At 35.1% G+C, this 19,594-nt stretch overlaps 3 protein-coding genes across 3 annotated transcripts in view; 1 reads left to right on the top strand and 2 right to left on the bottom strand.

The window, feature by feature from the left end:
* Positions 1 to 11,687, top strand: part of LOC146526723 (uncharacterized) — a 38,020-nt gene extending 26,333 nt beyond the window's left edge. The window contains exons 3-6 of the mRNA XM_085206091.1: positions 7,285 to 7,514; positions 7,924 to 8,202; positions 9,127 to 9,366; positions 11,309 to 11,687. Coding sequence (XP_085062217.1) covers positions 7,285 to 7,514; positions 7,924 to 8,202; positions 9,127 to 9,366; positions 11,309 to 11,672 — 1,113 coding nt within the window. The 3' untranslated portion in view covers positions 11,673 to 11,687. The remainder of the gene's footprint in view (positions 1 to 7,284; positions 7,515 to 7,923; positions 8,203 to 9,126; positions 9,367 to 11,308) is intronic.
* A 199-nt stretch (positions 11,688 to 11,886) lies between these two features.
* Positions 11,887 to 16,097, bottom strand: LOC146526722 (uncharacterized). Its single transcript, XM_085205998.1, has one exon. It carries the CDS (start codon positions 15,157 to 15,159, stop codon positions 12,220 to 12,222), a length of 2,940 nt encoding a protein of 979 aa, XP_085062124.1. The 5' UTR covers positions 15,160 to 16,097; the 3' UTR covers positions 11,887 to 12,219.
* Positions 15,506 to 16,426, bottom strand: LOC146526721 (uncharacterized). The gene has a single exon (XM_085206090.1). The coding sequence runs from the start codon at positions 16,424 to 16,426 to the stop codon at positions 15,506 to 15,508; it is 921 nt and encodes a 306-aa protein (XP_085062216.1).
* Between the last annotated feature and the right edge of the window lie 3,168 nt (positions 16,427 to 19,594).

The raw sequence follows: 19,594 nt of genomic DNA, 5'->3' as shown, positions 1-19,594 counted from the left end.
AGCGCGCGGGAGCAACCTGCGCGCGCCTACTCGGGCCAGGTTGGTAGGCGGTCAGCTTCCCCAAGCTGACCGCCCTCTGGCACATTAGGGCGGAAGGCGGCGGTCGTGTGCCGCCCTCCGGCGACCCGGTCTCTTACGGCGGATGGCGACTTCGGCAAAAGCCTCCCTCGCCCGTTCCGCCGACTCCTTCTCGAGCACCACTGCCTCGCAGAAGGATGAGACCGCATCCCACGACGTCTCGCTACCGGCCATAGCCTTGACCACGGCCGGCAGGGAAAGGTCGTGCCCTATGACGTCGCGCAAAGCGCGACGTTGAGGCGCCCAGGCTGAGCACACCTCCAACGTGTGCTGGACCGTCTCATCGAGGCAGCCGTCGCAGTGGTGGCAGCGAGCGTCGGGCTCCCTCCCGGCGATCCGACACAGGTAACCCCCGAAGCAGCCATGCCCCGTGAGCACCTGTGTCATGCGGAAGGTTAGGACGCCGTGACGCCGCGCTAACCACTGGCGGAACACTGGACGAACAGCCTCGATCGTCCTCAGGCCGGCAGATGGTGTTGCCAGCCGAGTTTCCCACAACTCCATTGCGGCTACCCGCACCTCCTCAGTGCGTGCCTGGCTTGCCGGTTCCCCGGACACTAGGCCTCGACGCCGGCAATAGACCGACGCCAGAGACAGAGCATCCAGATCCCACGGCATGACTCCAGCCAGCACGCACGCCACCTCACCGGAGATGGTCCGGTACCCCCGTATCGCCCGGATGGCCATCACCCTCTGCGCACGTCGCAACAGGGTGATGTTGTGCCGATCCAGGGCGTCCGCCCAGACGGGAGCACCGTAGAGGGCCATCGACCTGACCACTCCGGTGTACAGCCGACGGCTAGAGGCGCTCGGCCCATCGACATTGGGCAAAAGGCGCGCCAGTGCCGCCGCTGTCTTCATCAGTTTCGGGGCCAAGGATGTAAAGTGGCCCCGGAAACTCCACCGACCGTCCGGAACAAGTCCGAGGTACTTCATGCTCCCCTTGACGTCTATGTTGACGCCACCGACGACGATGTGGGCATCAGGTGGTGGGCCCTTACGAGGAGCATGGAAGTATAACGCCTCGGACTTGTTCAAGGCGACCTCCAGACCAAGCCGCCTTATGCGGCCGACAATCTCCGCTACTCCAGCGGTCGCGAGTACCGCCGCCTCCCGATAGGTCCTCTGCTGTGCCAAGACCAGCGTGTCATCGGCGTAGCAGAGGACCTTTATCCCCCTCAGGGTACCGCCTCGCAGCACCCAGCAATACACTGATCCTATGCCAAGTTTATCTAAGGTTAATAATAGTAAGGTAATATCAACATTATTATATGCGTTGTCTAGGTCTACAAAGCATCCTATGGTACTTAAATCATTAGAAAAACCAATTTGAATATTAGAAATTAATGAATTTAAGCTATCTAGACAAGAGCGTGTTTTTCTAAAACCTGTTGTCTCCTCTACGAAAAAATTCCCTTTTTCCAGGAACCATTCAATTCTCTTATTAATTATGGAATGAAAAATTTTGCACATACAAGACATCAGGGATATAGGTCTTATTGCAGCAGCAGTTGATAAATCACGACCTGGTTTAGGAATCGTTATAACGCGAATCTGACGCCATTGTTTTGGGACAAAATTAAGAGAGAAAAAAAGATTGTATATTTGCAATAGAATATTTTTCGCCAAATCTGGAAGATTATGAATCATTGAGTACGAAATATCGTCACACCCTGGGGCAGTATCTTTAGTTTTAATACATTTATTTAACTCTTGTCTAGTTATTTCAGCTTCCAATAGAACATTATTAGATAAAAAAGTTGGTAACGGTGGACATGTAGAATCGGGAGCTAGATTATATAGTACACTTTCAGCTAATGACTTTAAAATATAGGGCTTAGAAGAACGGTATCCTTTTAACCATCGCATACCTTGCAGTACACTATTTGCGGACATATCTTCATCAAAGGAGGAACAATACGTACGGAATGCTTTATTCCTAGCTCTTCTGGTTATTATTTGAGCTTCCCGAATTTTTTCTTGCAACGAGTTTAAATTATCAGGTGTGGGATTCTTTCTAAAACATACCAAAGCTAATCGTCTTCTCGCTATACTTTTTGATAATAAGGAAGACCAATACTTTTTTGGAAGAAATTTACCACTAGGATTTTGATTAAATTTTATATATGGAATATTTAAATCTGCAGCTTTGTTTAAAATATCTAGGAACCTATTATAAGCTTCCTCTGGATTAGAACATACTTCAAAATCTTTGACTGCTTCTTCAATGAACCTACGATAACCCACCCAATCAGCTTTTTTAAAATTTCTCTTTTTTGATAGTTGGGGGGTAAAACTATTTGACGTCGTATTTTTTATCATCATATGATCACTACCTAGAGAATCATTAGAAACATTCCAATTAAAAAGTAAACCCACATCCAAAGAGGCCATAGATATATCAGGAGCAGATTCTTGTAAAATATCATTAACTAATTTAAATCGAGTTGCTTTGCCATTGTTCAAAATAATGAAATTATTATCTATCATAGAATCAAAAACTTGATTCCCTCTTTGATTTGTTTTGTTTGACCAATTCGAATGATGAGCATTAAAATCTCCTAATATTAAGGCTTTGGAATGAGCTACTGAAAATAACGAGTCCCAATCACTTTTCACAGTTTGAATATTTGGTGGACAATAAACTGAGATTAAATCCTGAATCATATTACAATTATAAATTTTAACATGTACTATTTCAATACCAGAATTAGATATTCTAGTTGGACAAATTTGGGCTTTAATGGATTTATGGGTTAGAATTGCAACACCTCCATATGAATCCGACCTATCGTGACGAAAAACATTATAATTATTTATATGAAGTGTACAGTCCGAAGTAAGCCAAGTCTCGCTAAGTGCAACAATATGTATTTTCTCTAAGAACAACATTTGTTCAAAATCTATTTTTTTTGGTAATATACTGCGAGAATTCCATTGCAAAATATTAACTGTAACACTATCCATTGTTAAACATTTTTCCTAAAAAAGAAAAGTCTTCTGGTATATTACTAACTATCCAAGACACCATCCACTCGATACCCACTTGAACTATAGATATAATCTTACTTTTAATATTGCCTTTTTTAATTAAAATAATGTATTTAAATTTGTCAATTAACCATTTGAGTGAGTAATCTCTTGAATGTTTACTATTATCCTTACAACTATTGTCAAAAACTTCTTCACTGCAATTGTCTTCGCTAATATCTATATTAATATTCATGTTCGTGTTAAATTCTTCAAAATCAGTCATGACTTCCTTTTCTTTGGGGCGCTCTGTAGAAATCCTCTTGTCACTCTGTAAGGTAGTGGCAGCCTGGGTCACTCTTGATTGTAATGTAGCCTGTGCATATGTATTCTTTGCAGGAATAATAGGTGAAGCATATGTAGCATCAAACGGGGCTTGTCTTGTAATGTTCGACATAACATTGTCTTGCGACGTTGAACGAAATGGAGTAGGAGGAACATACATATCCAAGGCTTTTCTATAAGAAACATTAAATTCACTCATTATATCACGTAATTTTTTTTCCCTTATATACACTGGACAAGTTCTATCTAAAGACATATGGTTCATATTACAATTAACACATCGAAATATGTTAGCCTGACAATTTTCATGTTTACCTTCTTATACACTACTGTTATACTTTGTAAACAAACTAGCAAAAACTTTTTTGTTAAAGTAAGTAAAAAAACAAAGGAACATTGCTATTTAAATTTATTTTATCTACATTTTAATTTTATGTACAACACTCTTAAGTGTCTGTTATGGATTTTAATAAAAATTGTGTATCCATCTCTATAAATAATGCACTTTTTTTGACAAATTTCTGTCATTTAATAATATATAATTTAAGAACCTGAATTTATATTCAATTAATTATTAATCAATTCATCATCATCAATTTGTAAAACAAACAAGAATGTAGATTTGTCTCAATTTAAAATTATAATTTTAAATAAGTCTTAATTGAATATTATTGGCAACAATCATTTATTTACCGAGCTAATTACTTTTCCAATCTGTTATGTAATTTGAAATTCATATATACATATGAACATTATTACATACATTTAATATTGTTAGAAAAAATATAAAATAAATATAAAGATCACAATATTTGGGAAATCGTCATGACACTAAAAGTGAATAATTAACTATGTAAATTCCCTTATTTGCTATAAAAGAGATTTGCATTAATAATAATATAAAGATAATTTCCTGGTGGTTTTTGAAGTCAAATATGAGTGTTACAGTTTACTTCACTGTTCACTGCATATTTGTACTAGATAGTATAGATATACTAATATTATAAAGCAGAAGAGGTCGTCAGAGGATGTCTTTTTGGTTGGATGCCTAGTCTCAGGAATTATTGACTAAACTGAAAAAAAAAATTGTGTTGATTTTTTTGTTTATTGAGACAGGCTATATTACATCACAGTATTGTTTTGATGTAAAATACTGTACCTGCAGTGAAAATTACCTTGAACACATACATCCCTAAGGACATATTTATAAATCACTCTCAAATCTAAAGTTGATCTTGAGAGCAATCATGAGACACCGTATTCATTCACAGATTATAATTTATGAATGAAAACAGTATCTCTAAGATGAATCTCAGAGTTAAGAGTGGTATATAAATATGGGCCTTAGAAAGTGTCACCAACAACTTAATTATTTCCATTTGATCTAGAGGGCAAAGCCACAGGTAAAACTTAGTTTAATTCGTAAGTGCACTACATTTCATTATGTGTGAAGTTAAATAACAGTATATGTAACAATGAATTAATTATAATCACTTATAATTCTATTGGGTATAACGCTTGCATAACTTCTAAGTATATAGGTACTACTATTGTAATTAGTTAATATTTTGTTTTGATTAGACACATTTCTAACTTATAGTGTAGGAGGCAGAGAGTTACTAGTGTTAAAACACTATCCTCCGCAAAAAAATGACATTTAACATTTTTGAGCTAAATGAAAAGTAAGCAGTTCTTACAAGAGCTAGTTCACTAGCTCTTCTTCTTCTTAAAAATGTCTGTAAGAAAATTGCATCTACAATTGTAGAGTCATTCAATGACATGTACAGTTATTCAATAGGCTATTGATATTAGTAATATAGGTAATAATTTGTAATATGTATATTGTTTTTATAATACACAATATTTATATGAGCAACATTATTAATTATTAAAATTTTATACTCAAGTTTTTATACTGTGAAAACATAATGATGTACCTTTTTAAAGATAAAAGTGCTTTCTGTGAAATACCTCTTGGCCTTCACCTCTTGCACTTTACTTGCAAGTTGAAATTAGTACAGCTCTTACCAAGGTTAATATAAATGCACAGAAATAAATTCTGAAAACCATTCACTTTGTATGACATTTTTAATGACTATAAATACATGTATCCTGTAAACTGACATGGAATTAGGTTCTATTCTAACTTGGGGGATGAATTATCGTAGAAAGAAAATTCTTAAAAAAAAAAAGTTATTTAAGTAATACTTAATTAAAAATTCTTTTAAATCATATATTACACTAGTTTGTTTTGTTTTGACTTTTCGAGAAATCCTCTCTTAGTGCTCTTTTACACTACCTAACCTCCCTACATGCCGAATTTCAACTGTCTAAGAACACTAGTTATGTTTGTGGCTTGTGTGTTGTTTGTCAGTCACTCTGTAGACTGTAACAAAAGTTTCATACATATAAATGTATATCTTTTTTAATTTTTATATTATCGGCTTCACCGTGTATCCCGCCGAATTTTCAAGGCATAGGCATATGAAATATATCATTCCTCCGAGCGAGAATCGAATCCCACAAAAGTCACGTTTACAGTCAGACGTTTGTGCCCTGCGCCACGACTGGCTAAAATGTATATCTAATACAAATAAATAATGCAATGTAAATATTTTACTAGACTACAATCCTCGACTTCCAGCAGGATAAGGTATTTCAACAAGTATGTATTCCTGCACAGTAGGTGAGAAATGTAGGCCGAAAATCTATAAGAATTTAGTGTCATTTTCAAATTTGCATGATCTTATATAGCATTTTACTTCATATAGTAATAGATACTTATTTTTTAAAAGCTTTTTTATTTGTTGAGGTTTCATTAAACATTCATTAATATTCAAAATTATATATTTTTTGAACAATTACTTTTTTAAATTTCCATTTCCATAATTTTTCTCATTAAACTGACTTTAATTTTTTATTAAATTTTAGTATTTTGTTAAATTGTATAAAAATTTCAATTCAAATATTCTCTACACTGAACATAAGTCAATAATTAATTAGTTAAATGCTTAATAAGTATTTTACATGGAAATTGTCAATACATTATGATTCATCGAATTATCTTTGTATGTACGTATGTAGTAAGAAATCACTACTCTGTATAATGTAATACTGGTTTTATTCTTACATGATATAATGGTTTCAAACCCCATTTAAAAATCCATGTAAATTGAAAACCTTTGAACATACTATTCCCGGCTAAGCCCGGCGTTAAGTTCCGCTACGTATCTTGCTATTTCTGTAACGTGCGGAAACTATAAAACAGATTAACAGACAGACAAAATATTACAAAAAGTAAATATCAAATACTTAGCTATATTTTAATGACGTAACACTTATACCTCATCGGCATGGCTTATGTATATGCTTATTGGTGGTATTACTTATAAAATGGGTTCGAATCCATAGACCGTATAAGAAGTTCTAGAAGATTCCATTAGTTAATTGAAAAGTACGTCACTACTCACCAGTGCTTAGCTTTGCTTGCTTGGCGAGCTTAACTCCCACCTGGGGCAAAATGCTTTTAAAGCGCCCCCCCCTCAAATTAATAAATGAATAAAGTCTCAGGCTCAAGCTTAGCTTTAAATGAATAGCACTTACATAATTAAATGAAATGCATATTATGTAAGTGCTATTCATACATATATTTAAATAGTTTTGCGGACCATTCGGCGCCCCTTTGGGAGTAGCGCCCAAGGCATGATGCTTCCCCTTGCTCTGCTACTCACAAAGATACCCCTTAAGAGAACATTAAATATGAAGAAATGTTGTCCTATGTCTGCTATTGTTATCCACATTTGATAAAACCGCAAAAATTTAATGTGAATTGTATTACTATATTAAAATAATAAAATATATAATTTTTAGCCTATGTTCCTAAAATTGCAGAGTTGCGATGGCGGTTCCATGTGCTTAGAACTGGCTCTGGAAGGGGAAAGGTTGTGCAAGGCAGGGGACTGCAGGGCCGGCGTGGCCTTCTTCCAAGCGGCCATACAAGCTGGTACGGACGACCTGAGAACACTCAGCGCGATCTACAGCCAACTTGGCAACGCGTATTTCTACCTGGGCGACTACAATAAGGCTATGCAGTACCATAAACTTGATCTTACTTTGGCTAGGTAAGGAATTGATTATAGTTTTTGGTTTCACGCTGTATCCGCATATAGCAGGGTAGGCAGAAGGAACCCTGTGTTAGACCCATGTTCGAGATATTGCATATTGTGTGGGAGAACTCAACGCCGCGGTTTGTCTTGTTACCAGAGAATAATGCATAAATATCCGTCTTATTTTGGTAGTTTAATACAATTTCGGAAACTACTTGTTTTTGTACTAATAGAAACGAGGGGAGGTCCAAAAGTTCGTCATGAACCTGCGTCATGTTAGAATGCTGAATGCATTCTAACATGACGTAAGTTCATGTCCGTTCAATAAGTTGAAACAGGTACAATCTTTAGACTAAGATATTTGAGAACTAAAAACATTTTATTATACAAAAACATATTAATTTGTATTAATTTGTATTTTCAGAACAATGAACGATAAGCTGGGCGAGGCGAAAGCGTCAGGCAATTTGGGTAACACACTAAAAGTGATGGGGAAGTTCAACGAGGCGGTACAATGCTGTAAACGACATTTGGAGATCTCTCGTTCTTTAGGTGACCGCCTCAGTGAAGGTCGTGCCTTGTACAACCTGGGTAACGTGTTCCATGCCCAGGGGAAGCAGATGGGTAGAGTGGGGCAAAACGATCCGGGCCATTTCCCGCAAGATGTTAGAGAGAGCCTGATGCAGGCTGTTGCTTATTATGAGTAAGTGTTTTAGTCTTTTTATTTTCTCATGTATTTATTTATTGGAAATATTACCTAAAACTAAATTATAAGCTGAAGCTATCGAAGCGTAGTTAAACGCCAATCTCATTGCTATGGTGGTGGGCATTTGGAGAATTCTCGTTCTCTGGGCGATTATCTAAGTGAAGGTCGCGCCTTGTGCTACCTGGGCAACGTGGTCCATGCCCAGGGTAAGAAATTATCATTTGTCTGGAACTTTGCCTCGTTATCAGAGCGAGGACATGCAAATATATATTGTTTCCTGCCAGTAGGTAATGGAAGCTACAACCGACGCGTTCACAGTCACACCCTTATGCTACTCCTCGATGACAGCCTCGATTTTCTTTTATGTTGCAATTTATGGTTTCGTACTTATTATCTATCGTTAGCATAGAGATGCTTAAATTAATTTGAATTGCGTACTATTTTTCATCTCCTGGTTTTGTAATTGGCTCATGGGTCACTAACTGAAATAACAACGTACCGTCAAATCCCTCAGGTTGTTGAATACCACTAATTGTTGGGGAACTTTTCAATACTTCATTTTATGGAGTCTCGAAAGGAGTTTGAGAAAAATGGTCAAGTTATGATTAGATTTGTTTAAGACCTCAAAAATAATTATGGATTTTTTAGTTATACGTAACGATATAAAATGAAATTAAAAATAGGATTTAGACGTGCTCGTTGTAGCTTCGATTTCCCACTCGGGGGAATGAAATATTTAACATTTTTATAACGTCGTTGTGGTAACGAAGAAAGGCGAGGCGTTGAGATTTTTTTTGATTTCCACTCGACAGCAAAGAATGGAGTGTCTCGACGCTAATTCCTTTGCCTTTATTCCTATATATGGATACTCAGCTTAGCTATAATATCAATGATATTCTGTTTTTTTTTCCCTCATTTCAGAGAGAATCTCGAATTAATGCGTAGTTTAGGTGACCGACAAGCAATGGGCCGGGCGTGTGGAAATCTCGGCAACACTTGTTACCTTCTAGGTGACTTTACACGAGCTATCAAGTATCACACGGAGAGATTAAGGATAGCGCAAGAAGTAGGCGACAGGCCGGCGGAGAGACGTGCCAATAGTAACTTAGGAAATTCACACATATTTTTGGGACAATTTGAAAACGCTGCTGAACATTATAAGTGAGTATTTTCTATTTTCTATTTTCTTTTCTTTTTTTGCTCGTGATGTATCACTCTAGTTTTGTATTATATTTTGTTTGTGTTAATAACGCCGTTTTTAATCTTAAAATGACGCATAGAGATGAATATTACAAATTTGACGTGCCTGCGTGTTCATATATCTGTATATCTGAGACCACGTAGCCCGGAAAAAAAAATATTTGTCTGTATTCAGTGAATAAGGTAAGCTAAACAGCGATAGGCTTTTGCCAGCCTTTAGCTTTTAATAGATGCAGGTTCAAGTCCAGCTGCCCTTAATTGTTTATAATTCTTATATGCAATTTTAATTGTGAGGCCAGTCGTGGCGTGTAGGTTGTGGGTTCGATACCCACTTGGAGGAATGAACTATTTCCTCGCTCTGGTAATGAGATGCGCTGCGTGGAGATTCGCCACTTGATATGAAATATCTCGAGAATTCGGCGGAAAGTGGGGAATGTGTCTTAATGGGAATGGAGTGTCTTAAAACTTAATTCTCTCTGCCTATCCTGCTATGAGCGAGTGTCAATTATACTTTGTAGTTATTTTTTTTTCTTTAAATATATTGCTAGCGCATAGTGGATAAACTTATAATATGAGTCTTCTTTTTAGCACAGGGAAATTTTTGTATTTTTTTTAAATTCAAAATATTTTGGTTTCTCCGATTTGGTCACATAAAGTGAAACGTTGAGTTACGCGATACGCAACATTTGTTTATGTATATGATTAGTTGTTTTCATAAATTACTTACATGTATAAGTGCGGTGAGTTACGAGTTCAATACTCGTCAAACGTCTTTTTTTAATTCTTTGTTTAAATATTTTACAAATGTGCTTATCTAGGAAACGAAACGTAGCTTCGCCCGCTTATTGTTATATTATAGAAAAATTATACAAAATCTTTACATAAATTGTAACCTATGTGTTATTCTATATAAGCTATATCACTGCAAAGTTTTATCTAAATTCGTTTAGTAGTTTTTGCGTGAATGTGGAACAAACATCCTCACAAACTTTCACATTTATTATATTAAAGTAAGATGTATAATAAATCTTTGGTTGCAACGCGAAATAACCTTTATGTATAACTAGCGGCCCGCCCGCGGCTTCGCCTGCGTGAACTACGTTAATATTAATTTCTGTCTCCATGAGTACCTACGTCCTATAAGTGACGTCCATTCATCTGTAGTAACGAAGTTTCATACAAACTTTCAACCCCAAAAATAACCCCTTAGATATCGAATATTGCAAATTCCCGTCTTAGCGAGCACAAATACAAATACCTCCTATGCAAAATTTCAGATTCCTAGCACATGTAGTTTCTGAGATTTCGTGATGAGTGAGTGACCTTTCGATTTTATATATATATAGATATGATACTTCTGATGCAATCGCGATGAATATTATTTGCTAAACTAATAATACTGTGTTTTATTTAAAATGCTAGCGAATTCAATTATTTGCGCTCATTCCATTTACTTACGCAGAAAACTTACTTTGTATGGAATGACAGATGACGATTTAACTTAGCTTTTAACTTTCTTAAATTATTTAAACTTACTTTTTTCATTCCTACTATTTTCAGCAGTTTTTGTTGAGTTATTTAGGTATTTATGATGGTCGAGGGTTCAATTCCCGGTATAAATGTTTGTATTTAAAAAAATATATATTTTCCCAAATTTCAAATAATTTTCAGTTTAATTAGAATATTACCTACTTGGCACTCATCATTTCAAGATAAACTTCCAATATATGAGACCGTTATCAGAAAATTGCCAGTCTTATGTCGCAGACAACATTTAAATCTCAGTTATAAATTATAAATACGTAAAATATATATGTAAAAAATTACAATTTTCCATATCAACGCTTAATAAATAAAAAAAATAGACACTAAATAAATCAATTTTACCCATTCCTCCTAATAGACGAACACTCGCGCTGGCAGAAGAACTAGGGGATTCAGCAGTTGAAGCCCAAGCATGTTATTCCCTGGGAAATACATACACTTTATTAAGAGAATATCGTATAGCGGAAGAGTACCACGCCCGTCATCTCTCCGCCGCGAGGAAGTTGCAAGACAGAGTAGGAGAAGGGAGAGCTTGTTGGTCTCTCGGCAACGCTCATGCTGCTTTGGGGAACCATGAAAAGGCTTTGTATTATGCGAAGGAACATTATAATATTTCTAAAGAGGTGCATATTTTTGGGTTTTCTTTCTTTTTTTTCTTTTTAGTTGAGATTTTACTGATTGTTGAACCATATTTTTTCACAGAAAGTATTGGTTTAGTGTAGAGATTTAGGAATATCTCTCTATTTAAAAGTTTTCGTAGTAAAGTTACAATGTTTTTAAAATAAATAATGTTAGACGAAATATATCTTTTGAATCTTCACCGTAGAGAACGGATGTCTTAATACTAGGTTCCCTCTGCCTATAATGCCATTCATTAATCCCAAAAAATGATTCAAGAGAATGCGAGTATAAGAGAAAGATTACATATACTTTACTTTATACTTTATTGGAATACACAAGAAAATTTACACAAGAAACAATTTGTACGATAATAACCGCATTAGTGATACACTGTGTTGCGGCTATTAACGCCCACCTCCCTAGCGTTGCTTAGTAACTATTGTAATTATATGAAACAGCAAAAAATTACCATGAAATACAAAAAAATAAAATAAAAAAAAAAAAACTCTTAAAGTAAAATAATATAAAAGTAAGTGGGTTTGTGTGAGTGTGTGTGTGTGTATGTGTGTGTGTGTATTTGTGTGTGTGTCTGTGTGTATGCGTGCGTGTGTACATGTGCGCGTGTGTGTCTGTGTGTGTGGTGCGTGCTTATGTTTGCATCTGAAATTTAATAAGATTTTCGGTGTCTCTATAATTTAGTGTTAGAAGCCAATTAAACAATACAATTCTACACCTTCGTAGCGTTAGGCTGTAGATTTTAAGGTATTCATTGACTTTATTGTACAGTGTTGGGCTCAAATAAACGTAATGTTTGTTTGAGGAGGCCAAGCGTCTTTTTTCAGTCGGACATACTCTATTATTTCTGCGTTTCAAATTTTCACTATTCTGGTTGTAAGATATTTCTGTGTGTTTTCGTAAAATAGCGTGCAAGATAAACAATTGTCGAACAGTCAGAACATTACAAATTTTATATAAATCTGCAGTTGAAAAGCGCCTAGGTTTGTGTGTGATGACTTTTAAAACACATCTTTGGGCTCTCTCCAGTCGAAGCATCATGCATTTCGATGCTCCACCCCATGCCGGAATGCAGTAATTCAAAATAGACTGCACAAGAGAAAAATAAACCATTTTTAAGATTTCCTGGGTTGCGCAAGATCTAAGATTTCTAAAAATGTATATGAGTTTCCTTAATCGGGATACCAATGCATTTATATGTTCAGTCCACGTGAGATTTTCATCTAGGGTTACCCCGAGGTATTTTAGTGTACGTGAACGACTAAGAGGGCAGCAATCGCAAAAGTGCCCCTGGTCTGGGCATTTGTGTGCAATGATCGTAAAGGTATCAAATGGAATTTGGGATTTATGGCCAAAAGTAATGAATTTAGTTTTTTGAGTATTTAGCGTTAATATGTTGCATGATAACCAATTGATTATAGTAGCCAGAGCATTTTCACTATGCTTACGAACATCAGACCATGTACTACCATTAACTATCAGAGCCGTATCATCAGCGTAAGTAATAATTTTACAATTTGGAATTTGTAGCTTGCACAGGTCGTTAATATATATAAGAAACAGGATAGGTCCCAGCACACTACCTTGTGGCACTCCGAAGGATATATTTTGATCGCTACTTATAATATTGTTTATAGAAACACACTGGGTTCTCTCACTCAGGTAGCTTTTAAAAAGGTCATACGCCGTTCCACGTATACCATTTTTTTCTAATTTGGAAAGAAGGAGAGGGATAGAAACGGTGTCGAAGGCTTTTGATAAGTCCAGAAAAATACCCACAGTTTTCATTTTTTTATCAATATGTTGAGTGGCGGTATTTACTAAATTCATGAGTGCGTCCTCAGTAGACCTATTGACCCTAAAGCCATACTGATTATCTTCAAGCAGTTTATACTTATCCAAGTAGGAAATAAGTCGCTTATAAATTACTTTTTCTAGGATTTTGGACAAAGAACTCAATATGGAGATAGGTCTATAATTGTTGACAGATTCATTATCACCGTTCTTATAGATTGGATGAATAATAGCTTTTTTAAAAACCCTAGGGAATATGCCCTTCGATAAACACAAATTGAACAGTACAGTTATTGGAGGAGTCAAGAAATCCGCAGCTGCTTTTAGTATCGATGTCGAAATCCCATCCCAACCCACAGCGCAGTTGTCCTTAAGTTGGCAGATGATGTACCTGATTTCAGACTCATCGGTGTTATTAATTACCATCGAAGAGGACATAGATTGACTATTTGGAAAGTTGATGTATTTCTTATACTTAGCGGTAGGTTGAATGAGTTTAGACGCTATCTCTCTCCCTATATTGGCAAAAAAGATGTTAACACTATTGACTGCTTCGTGTGCATCATTTACTGATTTTAAGAGGTGGCTTGACACATTCGCTTTTTTGTTAGGTAGATTGCCAAACTGTTTAATTAGGTCCCAAGTCTTTTTTGAATCTTTCTTAGCTTTAATGAATTCGTTACTTTCATAATTTATTTTAATTTTCTTTAATAAATTATTGCAAAAATTCTTATATCGGGTAAACGATGATTTTAAATCTATATTATTAGGATCTTTTTTTACTTTCCTATAGAGTTTATCACGGTTTCGTATGCATCGCAATAATCCTGGGGTTATCCAAGGTTTTAATATTCGTCTTTTACTAGAAACCGATACTTCACGGGTATGTTTTTTTATAGCAGCAGATAAGATTGATACTAATCTGTTTGCAGAGTGTTCAGGATCAGTGGAAGTTACAACATCAGAAAAATCTGTCTCCTTAATGTCAGCAATAATAGCAGATTTATCAATGAGAAAAGATGTTCGTATTTTTGTTACCTGTTTTATATGTAGATCGCAACAAACAATTATGGGACTATGGTCGGTAAATACAGTATCTAAAACGAAAGATTTAGCGGTTGTATCAGTTTTGAGTAGTATATGATCGATGCAATTTTTATTTCTGGTAGGAAATAGGTGCCCTGGCAATAAACCGTGTAAAGCACAAAGGTTTAGGTATTCGTCTGCTCGTACATCATCAGACAAGTTGCCAATATTAATATTTACGTCCCCTATTATAATTTTTGTTCTAAAATTAACTATTGAATTTAATGCATTATCTAGGCTATTAATGAAAGATGCGATATTCTTGTTGGATGGGGATCGATATAGAGCAATGAGAGCAATATTGTTGGAGAATTTAATTAGTAAACAATTGGCTTCATCAAAAACAGGCTCCACTACTTCACAAATTAGATGGTCTCTAATATAAACTATAACACCATCATTTTGGTTACTATGACTTGACTTGAAGAAACCGAAATTGGGAATGTTGGGTATGACTGTGACTTTGCTCAACCAACATTCTGACAACACTATCACATCGATATTATAAGTTAATCTTTTCAACAAAACCAAAAGAGAATCGAAATTACAAGTAATGCTTCGGATGTTAACATGAAGGACTTTTAGACCTTCATCAAATTTGAGATATTCATTATATTGTTCGGGAGTACATATTTGGGAGTCTGACACTGATATATTTTCAATATTTTCTATAATCGATTTGTCAATCAACATTTTTATTAATATTTATAACGTGGGTGCATATTATTATAATTACCATATTTGGGGTTACTTTTAATGGGCTTAGTTTAGAAAGACCCGCATAAAAATTATGTTTAATTACTTTAGAGACTTTGTAGTTACGATTATTAATATTTGAGTTGTAAATTGATTTGTGTATGTTGTAAATGTTTTTTATGTTGTGTAGTTTTGACAAATTAGTAAAAATGATGCTCATAAAAAAATTATACATAATAAATAGTACATGATTACAAAAAGCGTATATTTCATAGGTTAAAATAATAATTAAATCTAGTTTAAATAAAAAGACGATAACATAAATAGACATAAATACGGCTAGTCATTTCATGGATCTTAAGCCAGACAGATCATTCTCATCTTTTATAATCTTGAAACGTTCTCCTTCCTTCTTCCTTAAGAGTATTTTTCCATTTGATATCCAACAGTGAGCGTATTCATTTGTCTTAGCAAAATCACGAGAAAGATAAAATAGCCTCTTCATCTTGGGCGATAAACTTTCAGATATGTAAATTGGTTTCGACGGACCATTAAATCCCAGCTTGTTTGTGGTCAATCCATTATTTTCTCCATTAATTTTCCTATACATACGAATAATTCTCTCCTTCATCATGACTCCTGTAAAATCTACAACAATGGACCGAGCTGCAGAGTCACGCGAATTGATGCGAAATACATCCTTTATCTCATACGGTTGTATTGATACATTGAGGTGTTTCCCGATCGAGGTGACAGTGTTAAGTAAGTTATCCTTGGTTTCTGCGTGAGCTGGCGGAATATTTTTTATTTCAACACAAGTTGCTCTGGACAGTCGTTCGTAGCTTTCAATTTTACTCTGTAAAAGTTGTATCTGTTGTTGATCTTTATGACGTTCTAATTCAAGTTTTTCAATTTGGCAAACTATCGAATCGTATTTTTGTGACAAGAACTCAACCAATGTCTGAATTTCATTGTTTTGTCTTTTTATTTCAGTTACGGCTACAGAGAGCTCTTCAAGTTTGCGATTTTGTTCTAATTTAAAAATACTCAAAATGTCTTTTATCTCTGTCATAAAAGAAGCCAATCTCTCTCCGATATCTACTGAAGGAGAGCGTCTTCGTTTAGAACGAGAAGTAACATTCATTGTACCAACATCGGGAACTACACCTTTGCTCATGCTGTCTTTGATCAAACTTGGCTCCGATAGACAATGTTGCAATGGAGAAGATGACGATGTAGAGGGGGGAGTTCGTTTCAATGGCATTGTGGGAATTATTTTTGTTCAGAAGAAAAAAATAAACAATATAATAAAAAAAAAAAAAAAATAATAAATAAATAAATAAATATAATTTAAAAATAACAATATAATTTAAAAATAGACACACACACGTTTCTAATATGTCTCTAATGCGTAAGTTATTTAATTAAGCTTAATATTTTTTTTTATTTATTTATTTATTATACAGAAAACAACAGCATATTATTAACTACTAATTATAAAAAAAAACTTGTACAAAAAATAAAGCCAATTACAGTTTTCTACTTATAAGAAATTATTTAAGTACAGAGCTACACATCATTTAAATGTTATGTTATTAGAAAAAAAAAAAAAGATACATATACGAGTATAATAATAAAAAAGTATAAAAAAATTTTTAAGTTAAACGGTTTTATATTGCAGATAAATGTACTAAAAGCTAAAAAATAATTTCATAGAAATTATGATTACTAAAATTTAATCGTGGGGCACGTCCAATATCTACAATTGAAAGACATAGCGTGAGACTTCACCCACCTAGTGGTAAGTAGCAAGTGTCCCCACGATTTTATTTTAGTAATCATAATTTCTATGAAATTATTTTTTAGCTTTTAGTACATTTATCTGCAATATAAAACCGTTTAACTTAAAAATTTTTTTTATACTTTTTTATTTTTAAGTTTTTAGTTTTTATTTCTCATGCTATTCAATTCGTTGAAATGAGGCTCGATGTCTCATTATTGCAAGGTTAATGGAGAATGTTACGAACGACCCCCCCAGAGGTCCAATAGAGGGACAAGGCTATGTACAACAAGATGTGCCTGAATCTTGAGGGGAAAACGCTAACGACATATCATTTTTATCCACCTAGTGCCATACAGTTCTCGGCGCGCTTTTACCTTTTACCTTGGGTGGTACCCCTAGCGACGTATCATTTTTAGGCACCCTATAGCCACACAGTCCTCGACAGGATACCAGATCTTGACTTAGGTGGGAGATTCATATTGTAATTGTGTATAGTATACTGTATTATACTTACCAAGCCCTTTATTTTGATACCCATATTGATGGGATTGAAAACTACATTATCCGCCATTTTGTAGCAGTGGCCATCTTTGATTTTGATTTTGTATAGTGCACTGAATTCTACTTGACAAGCCCTTTCATTTGATACCCATATTGATGGGATCGAAAAAACTAACTTGTCCGCCATCTTGTAGCGGCGGCCATCTTGGATTTTGATTTTGTATAGTCCACTGAATTCTGCTTGACAAGCCCTTTCATTTGATACCCGTATTGATAGGATTGAAAAAAACTAACTTGTCCGCCATCTTGGATTTTGATTTTGTATAGTCCACTGAATTCTACTTGACAAGCCCTTTCATTTGATATCCATATTGATGGGATTGAAAAAAACTAAGTTGTCCGCCATCTTGTAGCGGCGGCCATCTTGGATTCACAATAATATTGAATATGGATAATTGTATTGTCACCAGAATCAAAGGCGTATACCAAATTTCAGATCAATCGGTTAACGGGAAGAGGGTTAAATTTCAATTACTAAATTTGACCCAAACAAACAAACGGGGTGAGCTAAATAAAACCGTTTAAAAAGATACATAATCTTTAAAAAAAAAAAAAATAAGATAAAATGCCCCATGTGTGTGTGTGTATGTGTGTGTGTATGTGTGCGTGTTTGAGTGCGTGTGTTAATGCGTGTGTATGTGTGTGTGTGTGTGTGTGTATAGCAATATAAGCAATTATGTGTATTGAAACCGTTTAATTTGGTTTCTAAAAGAATCTGCAGATAAATGGAAGAGATCAATATGAGAATACTTTTTATTGTATAATAATGGTGCCCGAGACAAAAAAGAGCCGCGTATTTAGTATGTGATGTAGGTACATAAAATAGATTAGGGTTTTTCTAGTTCTTTTTATAGGTACGTTGATATTTAGATATGAGAGCAATTCAGGTGAATCAATGTTGCCTGACAGAAGGTTATAAATTATCATCATGTCCAATATAATAAAATAATAATTCACGACGATCACATAGCGAAGTAATATGAAAGTATTTACAGCTTTCCTCGTAGCTCCCAAAATTCCTATATATTTTGAAGTTCAGGTGTTTAATAAACTTTACCTGTATAGCCTCAATAGCATTTATATATTTAGCAAACTGGGGATTCCAGATACAACTACCATACTCTAATATGTTTCTTACAAGCGCAAAATAAACACTTTTTATACAATTAATATTTTTGAAGGGTTTACATGAACGAATAACAAAACCTAAAGATTTGTAAGCTTTATTCGTAATGTAACTAATGTGTTTATTCATTAGCAATTTGCTATCCAATAAAATCCCTAAATCACGAACCAAATTAGTTTTCTTAATTGAACAGTTATTAATAATGTAGGGGTGATCAATTAAAGTGTTTTTTCGTGTAAAAGTAATTTGACTACATTTTTCAACATTGACAGTGATCCTATTATTTCTATAATATTGACTTAACCTATCTAAGTCGCTTTGGATCAACAAGCAGTCTGCAAGGTTGTTCACTTTCATGTACACCTTCTTATCGTCTGCAAACATTGAAAATTTAGAATGCTTAAAGCAATCTCTCATATCAAACAGATATATATTATATAGCAGTGGTCCTAAATGTGAGCCCTGGGGTACTCCAGAAGTGATACAAACATAATCGGATCGAGATCCTCCCAATCTGACAGCTTGCTTTCTATTAGATATATAAGACTTCATCCAGCGAAATAAATCTCCTCGTATTCCTAAGGCATATAATTTTTTCATAAGGATGACATGGTCCACGCGGTCAAACGCTTTCTCGAAATCTGTATAAATTACGTCAACCTGATATCCCTCGTCCATGTATTTCAAAATGTCACTTGTAAAGCCAATCAGATTAGAATTAGTTGATCGCCTTTTCATAAATCCATATTGATTATTAGGTATGGCTCTGCTGAGAACAGAATACAATTTAGTATATATTAGTTTTTCTAGCACTTTACCCAATATATTCAAAATGGATATAGGACGATAGTTTGTAATTTGAGTTTCAGATCCTTTTTTATGTATAGGTATGATGTGTGCTTCTTTCCATTTAGATGGGAAAATACCTTCACTCAGTGATTTATTATATAAAAGCATTACAG

The sequence above is a fragment of the Heliconius melpomene genome, chromosome 21 (assembly GCF_056956725.1).
Source record: "Heliconius melpomene rosina isolate 202511_hmr_F chromosome 21, ASM5695672v1, whole genome shotgun sequence".
NCBI lineage: Eukaryota > Metazoa > Arthropoda > Insecta > Lepidoptera > Nymphalidae > Heliconius > Heliconius melpomene.
Note: the sequence above shows the minus strand (reverse complement) of the source record. Positions and strands in the feature narration are given on the sequence as shown.

What these genes read in the sequence shown, in the direction of transcription:
- LOC146526722 (XM_085205998.1), bottom strand. Translation starts at nt 15,159, where the DNA reads ATGTTGATTGACAAATCGATTATAGAAAATATTGAAAATATATCAGTG.
- LOC146526721 (XM_085206090.1), bottom strand. Translation starts at nt 16,426, where the DNA reads ATGCCATTGAAACGAACTCCCCCCTCTACATCGTCATCTTCTCCATTG.